Below are 14,095 nucleotides of genomic sequence, written 5' to 3'. Positions count from 1 at the left end.
TTTTTCTTGCCTCCGTTTCTGACTAGATTCGTTCTTGCCTTGGGCCTTCTTCCCCTTGGATTTCTTCCCTTAACCAGCTAAAGCAAAGTTTTCCTCATCATCTGTCCTAGTTGAGACTCCATCCCTTGTGCTCCTCCTTACCTCTTCCTACACAAGATTTGACAATAGTCTCTCCCAATTAGGGAGCTTATCTCTGCCATTCATTGCATCCTGGAAACTTTGCCAAGATTTGGGAAGCCCAAGAAGAGCAAGCCTCACAATATCTGCTGGTGGAATTGTCTCTCCAACACGTCCAAGTTCATCCCTCACTTGAGAAAACTTGGATAGATATGTAACAACGGGCTCATTCTTACCCATTCGAATGTTCCTCAATTTGTCCTTCAAAGCAAGTTTTCTGGCATCACTACTGCTTTCGAATAGATCAACAAGGGTCTTCCACATCTGGAATGGTGTTTCCTTCCCATTCAAATTTGGAACAATATGGTCTCTGACTCCTTCTAGGATCATCCTCGAAGCTTTGGCAATGTCTTTCTTCCATTGCGTGTTGTTGTGAATCTGATGCAGGAGGTTTAGGAATATCAATCTTGATGTATTCCAAAACCCCATTATCATCTAACACAACCTCCATTTTTTCCTTCCATGCACAGAAATTCGAAGTCCCTTCTAGGGCATGCTCTGTCCTCAAACCATAGACTGGCATGTTTCCCGCACTTGTAGATTCCTGCACTATCTGATCTTCTCTCCAACGCACTTTGAATCTGATCAAGGAACTTGGTCTCTATCTTGTTTTTTGCTCTAATACCATGTAGAAAATCCTTGAAACCTTGCAACTGCTAATGAGAGCAAACTGATCTCAAAAGACACAAGATTTCTCTACCAAAATTTTGCGGAAAGAAAACAATGAATATAAACACAATCACACATAGAACACAATTTATCTGGGGAACCCAACTGGGAAAAATCCTTGCTTGCTTGTATTGAATCAACTGAGCAATCTGATCTATTACATAGAATCTGCTTCAAGCCTGAAGCTTCTTGCAATACTGATCAACTCTACACAAGACTTGCCCAACATTTAGGCAAATAAGGCCTGCTAGGAAGCTCCTATTTCCTAGCCTAAATCTGCCCCTTAAAAATAGGAATTTCTCCTATTTCGGTGCGCAATTCCCAAGAGAATTAACATTGCCTGCTCAACCAAGCCTATACACCAGAACCTGTTTTACAATAATGAATTACAATTTGTGCCTTCATCCAATCTCAATAGGCAATTCAAATTGCATGATCTACTAGGGAAGCCTGTACACCAGAACCTGTTGTACAATAATGAATTACAATTTGTGCCTTCATCCAATCTCAATATGCAATTCAAATTGCATGATCTACTAGGGATAAATTTAGCAGTTGCTGCAGTTAACTGAGAGTAAGTTGAGTGAACACAAATTCAACTACTCAACAAATTCAACTAATCAACTAAACTCATGTCTATCTCTATTCTAGGACTAGAGATTAGTTAATTGACAAACACTAGAGTTAACTCCACTAGACAGCTAATTTTAGCCATCAACTAGTCCACAACACACTGTATGCCATCTAACTTGAATTAATTGACAATAGCTCAGTGATAGGCCACATCACACATGTAAACTGAAAGCTAACTCAAGCAACTATGAGATTGAATTCAAATTGCCATCTTTGACTAAGGCACAAGTCAAAGAAGCCAGTCCTTGCTGCATTTCCAACAATGAAGTGAAGCTAGGGTTTGCTAGTGATAAGCATGTGGTGCACTAGCTAGGGTTTTCTACACTTGGGTGAGCTGTAAGGGTTTTGGATTTCCAGCCTGGGATGAACTGTTTTGTTATACTGTGATTATCTGTCATGTCAAATAGAAAGAGATTGGTTTCTGTCCCAAATTATGTTACATATCTGATATAGATCTGATTTTGGGTGAACTTCAGTGGTTTATTATGCTGATGCAATGGACAGCTGGGTTGAATGCTAAGCTGATTTGGCAAGCTTAATATGTGTTTTTAGATCTGATTTTACTGCAGGTTTAGCTGCTGATTGGTAATGTCATTTCCAGATCTGATTTGTTGGTTAGATCTTTCCCTGATAGCTGCTGAAATGAGCTAACCATTAAGTGTTGCAAGTGTCCACACTTGTGTGTTTCCTGTGATGATTTGTTGTTGCAGATTTGGAAGTTTGAATAGGGTTTCTGAAGAAATCAGATTCAGCTTAGCGATGAAACATTTTTGGGTGTAGATCTATGGCATTTTCTCAGGCGAAATTTTTCATTGGAACACAAAATTTCAACATTTAAATGCCATACATCCTCATTCATATAATTATCAAATCATATTATTTAATAAGTATTTATATGTAATTCCAATGTGTAATTTTTTTATTAAAAAAATTGTTTATAATCTGCCACATTACCACAAGGAGAAAACTTCAAGCTAAAGGTTTCTTGAACGGATTGGAGTTGCCACCCATTTTTGAGATAAGATACGATAAGATAGTTTTATTAATGTCCAATGAATGACCATAAATAGGTCAATTGGACTGAAGGATACAACCAGTGCAAGTACAATGTGGGAAGCCAAACGCAACTCCTAGAAAATGGGAAAGCTAAATCTAGGATAAAATGAAAGAAAGAAGGATACAGTAATAAGAGACTTAGGACAACCTCATAAACATGTGTATAATTGGATCATGTAGAAGGCTGAGTGAACAAGTCCAAGGCTGGAGGTCGATGATGTCAAGAGTGCTTGAGTTTGATAGCCGACGGAGACCACTAAGTTAATTAAGAGTTTAATCCCATATTTAGTGATTGACAATTGGTCTTTTAGGCTTTACCATGTGTCTTTGATTAAGTTTATTGCAAAAACGTATTAATTAGAGATAGAGGAAGAAAGAAAGATTGAGTTTCTTCTACACTATGTGTATCTAATGAACTTGCTTGAGATCAGAAAGTGAAGGGGCAAGAAAAATGAATACAACCTCGCTAGCTCTTCAACCCATTGCAAAAAATGAAAACAAGAACCATTATATTGATTAAACCAATACCTTTGGTGATTAAACAAATTGGGTAGGAGTGCTAGGGTTTTTTTTCCCTCGTAGGTGGGTGAAAACCCTTAACTAGGTGTGTTATTATCTCTAACCTAGTCTAATTCACTACAACTCTCTAGTTGGCCTTTGGGGAAAAGGAACAAAAAAGGCAATAAATAAGGATTAGAAACCTACTTTACGTACCTAAGAGATTCTTTTCCCTCTCTTTCAGGAAACAAGGATTATGCCATCTCCAATATATTATTAGTTGTGCCATCTACAAGAGATAGAATGTGAGGAGCATTTCATCTTTATATGCTCCAAATATTGAGATTCACGGGTGGTATCATTGCCTATACTACCCTCTTCCACCATCTTGATTATAAGTTCCTTGCTCTCTTCATATGTGAGCTGATTTTTCATTGACGACTGCTTTAAAGATTTCTTTAGTGCCTCCCCCCAAGTTGTTCATCTCCTTTTTCCCAGACTATCTTAACAACTAGAACTAATAAGTGCCCTACAATTTCTGCTACCTTGAACATATATGATGTCAGATTGATGAAGTAGCACACATCTTCTTGTTTTGTGACTGGATGAACCACTTTCACGAGGATAGAGAAGTGTGCCTTCCTTCAGGATGGGTCAAACTTGCAGCTCAAGTTAGGCAGCTAGACATTTATTACTAGATTCTTCTCTTTGGCTTTTAATGTTATGAAACCTCGTGACCTATTGCCTTTGATTTCCTACCAAGCTCACCTATCTAGGTTCTGTTCGTCTCCAACTATGCTAAACATAAGTACTCATTACTAGGGCTAATGGATATTCAATTATTCTTGTAAGGTCATCCTAGACAACCAAATTGTAAAGTGCTCATAATGTGTATTAATCATGTAGTGAACATAAACGCTCATTACTAAGTCTAATGTAGGGTAGACTAATATACAATTATCATTGTAGGGGTTTGCCACCAAAATGGCCAGTGTCTATGATGTTTTTTAATAACATGTATGGTTCTACACTTCTCCTTCTTTCATTCATTCATTATTCGCTTATTTGATTATCCACTCTTGATATATATGTGTTCTTATTTGAATTGGGTTATTGGATTGTTATTTTGTTGATCTGGGTTCACTAGATTGACACTCCCCAAAGGACCTTATTAAGCATTACATTGGTACATTTAGAGTGATTGATGCGAACAATGTTGTTTCAATTCACTCCTTTACATCTACCTCTATACCAATTGTTAAGTAGTGTCTCTCTCTGTCTAGGGTTTACTTAGTGAGGTCATCCTTTGTTACTTTCCTTTTAGTTATTTTCACTTATATCTCTTTAAATTTTAGCTTTCAGGGATGGCCTTAGCACTTGCACATTATGCTTGTAACTATTTGTGTTTTCCAGTCCTATTGACCTATTCTTTTCGTCATTTGTGGGCATTAATAAAAGTTCGTGGATACCATTAGAAGCTTCAAAGAAATGATGATGGAATTCCATTATTTAATATTGGAAGAATTGTAGAAATGGGGAAGTTGTAGAGGCTTTGAACCAAGGTTGCACAAAGCGGGGACGAAGTAGGGATGTTTTTTGGAAGTGAAGCATCAGAAGTCTCATTTTCCAAAAATCCTCGAAAGTGAAGCATGTTAAAAGCGTCTATATATATATATATATATATATATATATATATATATCATTGCATTTATATTCAAAAAAATATCTAGAGTAACATGCCTGATCAATGATTTTGACTTGAGTGAAGGGTACATTTTTGCTAAGGCCATGACAAAGGAGTTCAATAATCAACACCACCAACACTGGGGTACATATAGAGCTTCATGCTCTTGATTAAATGCCAATCACATACCCTCAAACATGATATAATATAATGAAATGCCACAATACCATTGATGTTGAAATCCTAAAAACTGTTAAGTTTGCTGAATTTTGAATTGGATATGAAATTCTATTTTCTTCGTAAGAAGTCCGATGAGGTTGGAACCACTCAAACATGCAGAGTCATTTCATGGTGACGTTAAAAATCTAAGTAAAAAGATGAAAATGATGCTTCCTAGACGCTTCTTTATCTTTCATTTTCATCCGTTTACTTTAAGAATTTAAAATTACCATTAGGGAGCATCTAGGAAGTGTCTAGGGAGCACCTTGGGAGTACCTGGAAGCATGGTTCCTCACATAGCGGTTTGAAAATTTAGAAAAAAAGAAAACGTCTCGTGGAACTGTGGTTCGAGCCTGCGAAAACATACTGAAATCGTGGTTCAGGCCTGCTTAACCGCAGTTCAAAACTGTCACAGTTATGAAAGTCCAGGAATTGCGAAAAAGTGTTTATGTGAATGTTTATATAGTTAGATTTAATATCTATGGTAAATGATAAATATTTGATTAAGCAGCCTAGATCCATCTTAACTCTAGGTCTACCAAGTGCCGAGAGGGATCAAATCTCTTTTCACTATAAAAGAGATTTGTACTCCAAGATATTTGATCCCTCTTGGTGCTTGGTATATCCGGAGTAAAGATGGATATAGGCTATATATATATATCATTGCATTTATATTCAAGAAAACATCCATAGTGCCAAATTAGTTGCAGAATATATCAAAGCATGCATATTGTACACAAATCAAGTTAGAAATGGCATCCCTAGTACATTAATGATTAATTATTCGAGCATCAACCATCTAGAATATGAATTTAGTCAACATTGCCAATTTTGATCAAACTGCCTAATTCAAGTCTTATAATATGGTAGAAAAAGCTTAACGAACCTGAACAATGATTTTGACTTGAGTGAAGGGTACATTTTTCTAAGGCCGTGACAAAGGAGTTCAACAATCAACACCACTAACACCGAGGTACATATAGTGCTTGGTGCTCTTGATTAAATGCCAATCACATGCCCTCATTCATGATATAATCCAGTGTTGAAAATATCAGTATCGACAAAATATCGGCGAAGGTCTTGAAAACATCTTTTCGGCAATATCGACGAAAATATCAGCGAAATATCAGAAAATATCAACGAACATAAAAAATGCACAATATATTCATTTTTTTTTCATATTTTTAAATATATAAAGCAATAACATCATGAAATAAACTCATTGGCACTTAAATATGAAGAAAACATTGATATATATGCTGTAGTGGATGTAAAATAAAAATGATACATCAAAGGTGATACCAAATCCTGTCGATCCCTGATAATTGTCCAATCAAGGACTCAAATTTGGAGAACCAATACAAAATAACATCACATATACAAAAATATCTCATCATCATGAGTTTTATGTAGCAAAACAAATAAAACTAGCAACTAGCTATCTGAGATCAGTGCCCTCTCCCCCTTTTATAGGAAAACATGATGGGTTGTTTTCCTGGCTTGCCCCTAGCAGTAGAAGGCCTTGACCCTACACCTAATGTCAAATAATGACTACTGGGTATGGAGTTGTGCTCTCCTATATCTATAGCAGATGGCGCTTACGCTGACACTTCCATAGTCTCCTCCTCCTCCTCCTCCTCCTGTTTCCCTTGTGCTAATGGCTTATCTAACCATGACACTCCCACAGTTTCCCCCTCCTCCTCCTCTTCCTCCTCCTCCTCCTCGTGCTACTCCTCTCTCTAGTCGTCCTCTTGTTTCCCCTGTACTAATGGCTTATCTAACCATGTAGGTGACTCCTCCAAGATGGGCACCTTAGACTCCACCCTCCACTGAGACAATACGTCAATATTGTCTAAGGAAATGGCATATGGATCTGTTGGTTTTTCTATTTGCTTCACTCGAAGTCGAAGATTGTAATGCACATACACTAAATCATTGAAGCGTGAGAACTCTAAACTGTAAGAGTGTCAAAAAAACTAATGAGTCTTGACTCTTGACAATTTAGGGTCATAAACTAAAATTACAATAAATGTAATTGATCAACCGAAGGTTGAAGCTCAAAGTTATATCTGTTGCGCTTTTTTGTGTTTATTTTCTCAAATGCACTCCAATTGTGCTCACACCTTGAAGAGCTATAGGTTTGACTCAGGATTCTTATGGCCAATTTTTGCAAATTTGGTGCCCTTGCACCATAGCTTCACCACCAAATATCTACAACAAAATAAAGAAATAAAAAAGTTAAAAACTTAAAACATAATTAAACTTTCAAATAAAACATAATTGAATTTAAAAAATCTAGAATTATAAATAAGTAAATTCTAAATTGAAATTTCTAACGAGTCATGACTTGTCACTTACGTTGCATGAAGAGGATCCTTTCCCTAATAGCATCATCAATTCCAAACAGACAACGCAATCTCGATAAAATTGTATCTCGTGATTGATTTTGCTACAAATCTTAGGATCAGGTACCATCCTATGAATACAAGAATGGAGCCCTTCGATCACCTCACCATCAAAATCAAAGCCACATTTGTATGAAAATGCGGGGTTGAGGAAACGTGTTGATGCATGAATGGGTCGATGAAGCATCCTTGTCCATCGACTATCAATCGCATCTCATAACATCATTTGTCTATTAAGCCAAGAAAAACCCTTGTCTGCATAATAAGCACGAATGGCCTCCTTGGCCCTATCCATGGCATCATACAAATAAGCCATTGCAGGCTTCGCCCCATCTACCAATCTCAAAACCTTTGCTATAGGTTCACTAACTGAGCACACTTCTTCTACTCCCTGCCAAAATGTGTCAATGTACACCATTTTTGCAATGGCCCTGCCATCCTGTCTCTTGTTGTATCTACAATCACAACACTCATCAAAAACAAACATTTGCTTCAACTCAAACTGGCATTGAAGCAAATATTGAAGAGCAATAAAGTTGGTGGCAAAACGTGTAATTGTAGGACACCACAACTCCTTGTTTCTAGTGTATCTCCTCATTATGATAAGAACAAAAGCATGGTTATATATAAACTTGGGGATCTCTTAGCCATATCAATCACCTCCTTGATGAAGAAGAGTTTCCCCATATCCTCAAGCAGTAAATCAATACAATGTGTTGCACATGGAGTCCAGAACAATGTGCAATGCCTCTCCATAAGCATCTTGCTGACAAACACATAATTAGCCGCATTATATGTTATGACTTGCACCGCATTCTGCACACCAATCTCCCGAATGAACCCTTCTAACAACTCATATCAACGCTGCATCTTTCGTATGTGTTGATGCATCCACTAATTTAATAAACATGGTATTGGTACCTTTAGGACAATATACCAAGAAATTTAGAAGGGTCCTACCCTTCCTATCTGTCCAACCATTAGACATCACTATGCATCCAGACACCTCCCATGTTTGTTTCAACTCCACCAATCTAGTGTTGATGTCCTTCTTTTTTGCTTGAAGGATTGGCCCCCGCAACTCCTCATATGTAGCACTTTTGTACCTTGGGCCCACAATAGCTATAACATCACACATTGGCTGCCAAAATGGATTGGTTCTGGGGTTGCTGAGAGGTAAGTCGCTCCAGAACGGACACCTCCCCACAACTCTATTTGCTTCTTGCTTCTCCATTTTTTAAAAAATTGATTTTATGGAAGGTTGTGCTCCATGTCCCGTTCATGGAACATTAAAGGATGACCTCCCACTCCCAGTAACATTAGCACTAGTAGGTGACGTTGTGGAGCCCCTCCCACTACCCTCAGCGTCAAAATTGGAAGAAGATATCCCAAGCGATTTATTTGCACGTTTAGCCTTGTTTCTTTTTGCCTCTTCTTTCTTTCTCTCTTTTAATTTTTCATCAATTTATTGAAGAGATTTTTGTATAAGCTCCACACTAGATTCCTAACAAATACCAACTTCATGTCCAGGGAGTCTAGCGAGATGGTATTTCGATCACGAAATGCCTCCTGTCATCTTGTCCCCACACAATTTTCATGTTAGATATGCCCGATTTTTCCCACCATCAGGTTCCCCATACACCCAAAATGGGTTGTCCAATGGCTTTGGCATATTTGTAGTGGATTAATTCAAACCTAGGGCACCAAAAAAACAAAAAAATAGCGTTAAACCCCCATACACAAAAAATAATAGCCAACTCATTTCAAAAAATAATTTTTTTACTACATTACTTGCAATGAAAAATGACAATAAGAGGGTGCATAAGAAAGTTAAAAAAGAAAAATGAAGCTTGCTGGCCAAATATAAAGAAAACTCTTGCATTGGCTCATGGGCATGAAAATCCATAGCAAATAGAAAATAAACAAAAAAGCAAAATGTTGGTAGGCAAAGAGGAAAGCAAGCATAACCCTAACTCTATGAAAAAAATCTTTAACATAGTTGTTTTTAAGAACATACCTGTTAATGGAAGAAATGAAGTTTGTTTCACTGTTCTTGAATCTTTGATCCACAACAAAATTTTGGTTGGTGATGGTAATGGCTATTTGATCCTCAATACCTCCTTGAAAACCACCACAAAGATCTTCCCCTTCCTTCTCCAAGACTAAGAAAGAAAAATGAGCAAATAAAAGTAAAAAAATTGCTTTTGTAGCCGCGCCCAGCTTGCCTGGCGATATTTTAGGTCGTCGCGCAATACTTTGCCGAGATATCGCCGATATTTCAGAAATATTGCGATATTTTCAAAACGGAAAATATCGCAATATTTACTCGGCGATATCTCATTTTTCCGGAAATATCGCAATATTTCCGAATATCAGCGACATTTCGGCAATATTATTAACATTGATATAATCTAAAATGCCACAATCCCATTGATCTTGAAATCTTTAAAATTGTTAACATTGTTGAATTTTGAATGGGATACGAAGTTGTATTTTCTCCATATGAAGTCCGATGAGGTTGGAACCACTCTAAAACGTCCTGAGTCATTTCACGGTAATGCTAAAAATTTAGGTAAAAGGATTCAAGGTAATGTTAAAACTGTTAAGTAAATTGATGAAAATGAAAGATATTTCATCTTTTTACTTCAAGAATTTAACATTACCATTAGGGAGCATCTAGGAATTGTCTAAGGAACATCAAGGGAGCCACTTGGGAGTGTCTAGGGATCATGGTTCCTCACATAGTGGTTTGAAAATTTTAAATAAAAAAAGAAAATGCCCCACAGAACTGTGCGAGCAGTTTCTGGAACTGTGGTGGAACCACAGTTTGGCCTGTGGAACCATGCTGGAACCACAGTTCAGGCCTACTGAACTGGTGACAGTTTCAATTCCCGAAAGTCCAAGAACCGCAAAAAAGGGCAAAATCAGAACCGTGGTTCCACTCGATGATCACTTGCAGATCTGTCCGGGACGCGAATCCACCTCCTGGACTGGTGGCAGTTCTGAAAGTCCAGGAACCACAAAAAAAGGGCAAAATCAGAACCGCTGTTCCACTCAATGATCTCTTGCAGATCTGTCTGGGACGTGAATCTGCCTCCTGAACTGGGGGGAGGGGAACGGTTCCTACAACCCTGCTTTGAATAAAATTTGAATCAGCTAAAGGCTGATTTACAATAACTAAGAGATGACCTGCTTTGAATAAAATTTGAATCAGCTAAAGGCTGATTTACAATAACTAAGAGATGACCTGTGTCTTTTTGCGTTGACATCTTTTTATGGGACATGACCTATTTTTGCAAATGTTGGAAGTTGCTTTGAAGAGCGCTTGCCATTTTAGTGCTGGTAATGGCATTCTGATAATGGGAGAACTGTTTCAAGAGGATTATCCACTTCTATCTGGAGATGAATTATTCAGTAAAGAAGATTGTTCTGAAGATTGAAATTATAATAAATAAGAATGTTAGTAGAGTGATGAATCATTAAAAAAAAATACATCAATATTTTCCTTTTAAATTTATATATTTTTATCCTCTCAGGAGGACAGTTCAATTGGTGATCGAAGTAATTTGAAATCTGTGAAAACTGAGAGATCCAAGGTTCAAATGTCCCCGGCTGTGACCCGGTTTATGGAGAAGAGGATGGGCCATAGACCCCCAGAGGTTTACTAGTAGTTATGTGTCAGGGCCTGCTGGGTTCCTTTGGGTCACTATAATATATATATATATATATATATATATATATATTTATTTATTTATCATTTCTGGAATTTGTCTTTATTTGGATATTTTTATACTGATCAAGACATTGGACATTCATTTCAATAGTATAATCTATATTGATCCTTATTTACTGTTGCCTTGTTTCTATTAGCAGGTTAAAGTATGTGATATTTGTGGGGATACAGGTTATGAAGAGATGCTCGCTGTCTGCAGCATGTGTAATGATGGTGCTGAACACATGTATGTATTCTAGTTTACTAATAGAAGGATAGACTGGTATCAGCTGATGTGTGGTTTCTTGCAATTAGCTAAAAAGACTTTTGCAAAGATGCTTCAGATGCGTGGGTTCTGATGTCTAATACCTTCCTATTTACTTATTTTTTGACAGTTACTGCATGCCAATTATGTTAGATGAGGTACCTGAAGGTGATTGGCTCTGTGAAGGCTGCAAGTTGCAGCAGAATGCAAATGTCAAGAGAGTTGAGACACCTCCGAACTTGAGAATGATGTTGAAGCCGGCATGCCTGACCAGCAGGAAACATAACTATGGTACATCACGCTCTAGGCTTTCAGCTAAATTGGACAAAATGAAGTTAGGACCTGATAGACAGAGAGCAATTAAAGATACTCTGAGCTCTCAAGTGTCTACAAAAAGGCAGGCAGAGGGTTTTGAAGTGGGACCTCCAATGAAAAAGTTGGCCTTTCAAGCTTCTAATGGACATTCAGGCTCTTTAATTTCAAATGCAAAGCCTATCCTTTGTCGGGAGAACTCATTCAAAGCATTAAATATCACGAAAGTAAAAATATCTACTACTGTATCTCCAACGGCAAATTCATTGAGCAGTAGCAGTAGTCTTCATGACAGTGATATTTCTTCAGCTTTATTGAAAGCCTCCTCCCCAAGCTCATCTACAAAGTTGCAATCTTCAAAGAACAAATCTGTCTCTTCGAATGGTTTGGCCACTGACCCTTCAGCATTCACAGGGACAAGCAAGGCTGGTAACAGTGTTTCATCTACTGGCCTTGCTGCACTTACTGGTAAATCATCAACAGATAGAACTTTGCCACCTGCAAGATTGAGCAATATTGAGAAATTATCTGCAAGCCCCAAGATTGTAAATGACTTCACCAAATCAGGTTATCATGGTAAAGCAGCTAGAGAAAATACGAGCAACATCTGCACAGTTGGGGGATTTTCCAAATCTTTGAAATCCACAACAAATTCAAATTTATCAGCCCTTTCAGAATCAATGCTGACATCCGATATTCAAAATGTAAAAATAAAAGAAATGAGAACTGGAAAAGTAAGAAGAGATGTATCAGATATTTCAAGAAGCAAATCTATGGCAATGCCTTCATGCATATCTAGCGATCCAGTATCTACAGGAGTAGCAAATTTTGAAAATCTTGCCACAGATGGTATATGTGTCAAGCCATTGACATGTGAAATAAAAGATTCATCTAAGTCAATACGGTCTGAAGAAAAAAAAGCTGTTGCTTCAACACAAGTGTTACCTCATTCCAATAAGAAAGAGCATAGTTCTATAAGGTCTTCAGGTACCTCTAGCACATTTGATTTAAAGTGTAATGCTTTTGTATTCTGTCATGCCTTGTTCAGTTTTCCTAATTAGAAAAGATTTCATTGGCTATGTTTATTCTTGTTTGTGGTGTATTCAGGTGAGGGACAGGCACAGTTAAAAGCATTGCCTAGCAGGACTCAAGAAGGTGCTGCAACAAACAAATTACAGCAATCTGCCTCAATTGAGGTGGTGCATAACATTGCAGCAAAGAATTTAAAAAGCTTGTCTCACACAGACACAACTTCTTTAGTGAAATTAATGGCAGAGGGAAATGTTTCCTCCTCCATTGAGGATAGTAAAAGGAACAGCTGCACTAGAGTGGTAGCAGAAGGTTACCCTTCTGAGCATAGTAAAAAGGGTGGAAGTCTTCATAGCAAAACATCACCAAATAATAATCTTGTTCAGGAGACTAAGAAGAGTGGCAATTCAGAGAACTTTTCCACTTTAAAGCTGTCTTCACGAAATCATACATCGGTGGTGGGAACTACAAGGTGCTATAAGTGTAAACAATTGGGTCATTCTGCTCAGTCTTGTACAAAACATAGTCCTGCAGAAGCTGGAAGTAACCGTTCCCGTGTTTCTACTCGTATATCTCCTACAAGAAGCTCAAAAGAAATTTCAGATAATGGCATTCACAAATTGAACAATCCAGAGGAGATTGCATTTCCAGGTAACATTACAGAATGTAAAAACAGTCAAAGTTCAGGGAAAAAACAACTGAATTTTGACTCTGATGTAAGAGACCATGTCCAGTGGGCAGGGAGTGATTCACCTAGGCAGGTTTCTGGAATTCGGGAAATGTCCTATGCTGACCACAAATTGAATTCTACATTACTCTCAAAGGGCACCACAGACTTGAATGGAAAGCTAGATTTTAAGAACCCAAAGAACCAGGAGTTTTCTGCTTCAAACGTGGACTTGGCTGGTTGTTCCATTGGTGCACCACAAACTTCGGCATCTAGGCCATGGAAATCTCCTTTGTATAATCATTCTAGTGCTGCTTCAAAGATTAATGAAGAGAGTATTTCACACACAGGCTCTAATGAAAGGAAGAGAACAGATTGGGTTGCTAATAGTCAGAAGTATTTATACCAGAGAAGGTTGGAAGAGGGTGAAGGTCGATTTCTTTCTAGGGATAGTAGTCATATTTCAACAACTGCTATCACCCAGCCTGCAGTTCTTCCAGCAGAAGGTACAGTTGTAGCCATTGGAGGAAGCACATCTTATCGCCTGCCCTCTGCTTCAGATGCAAGTTACCAACCACATACAGAATCGAGAGTGGTTCCACGTCCGCAATCTTCTCATCCAGAAACTGTTAAAGCAACAATTTTACCAGAGCACAACTTTTTATGGCAGTATGATACCTTCTGTTGTTTCTAAAGGTTTTCTGTTAAAGTTGTTTTGGATTCATCATATTCATCTGTACATGTATGTTTGAGGTTGCCATTGCCTCCA

At 37.8% G+C, this 14,095-nt stretch overlaps 1 protein-coding gene across 2 annotated transcripts in view; it reads left to right on the top strand.

Moving 5' to 3' along the window:
* LOC149234955 (uncharacterized) overlaps positions 1 to 14,095 on the top strand; it is a 109,627-nt gene that overhangs the window by 84,041 nt on the left and 11,491 nt on the right. The window contains exons 4-6 of one of the 2 annotated variants that reach the window (XM_089372020.1): positions 11,215 to 11,300; positions 11,449 to 12,617; positions 12,738 to 13,995. In XM_089372020.1, coding sequence (XP_089228146.1) covers positions 11,215 to 11,300; positions 11,449 to 12,617; positions 12,738 to 13,995 — 2,513 coding nt within the window. Of the gene's footprint in view, positions 1 to 11,211; positions 11,301 to 11,448; positions 12,618 to 12,737; positions 13,996 to 14,095 lie in introns of both variants that reach the window. The other variant, XM_089372019.1, reaches the window with a different exon arrangement.

The sequence above is a fragment of the Pinus tabuliformis genome, chromosome 8, assembly GCF_031772625.1.
Source record: "Pinus tabuliformis cultivar Carrire ecotype Pingquan chromosome 8, CPIR1, whole genome shotgun sequence".
NCBI classification, from domain to species: Eukaryota; Viridiplantae; Streptophyta; class Pinopsida; order Pinales; family Pinaceae; genus Pinus; species Pinus tabuliformis.
This window is presented reverse-complemented; position numbering and strand designations above follow the sequence as displayed.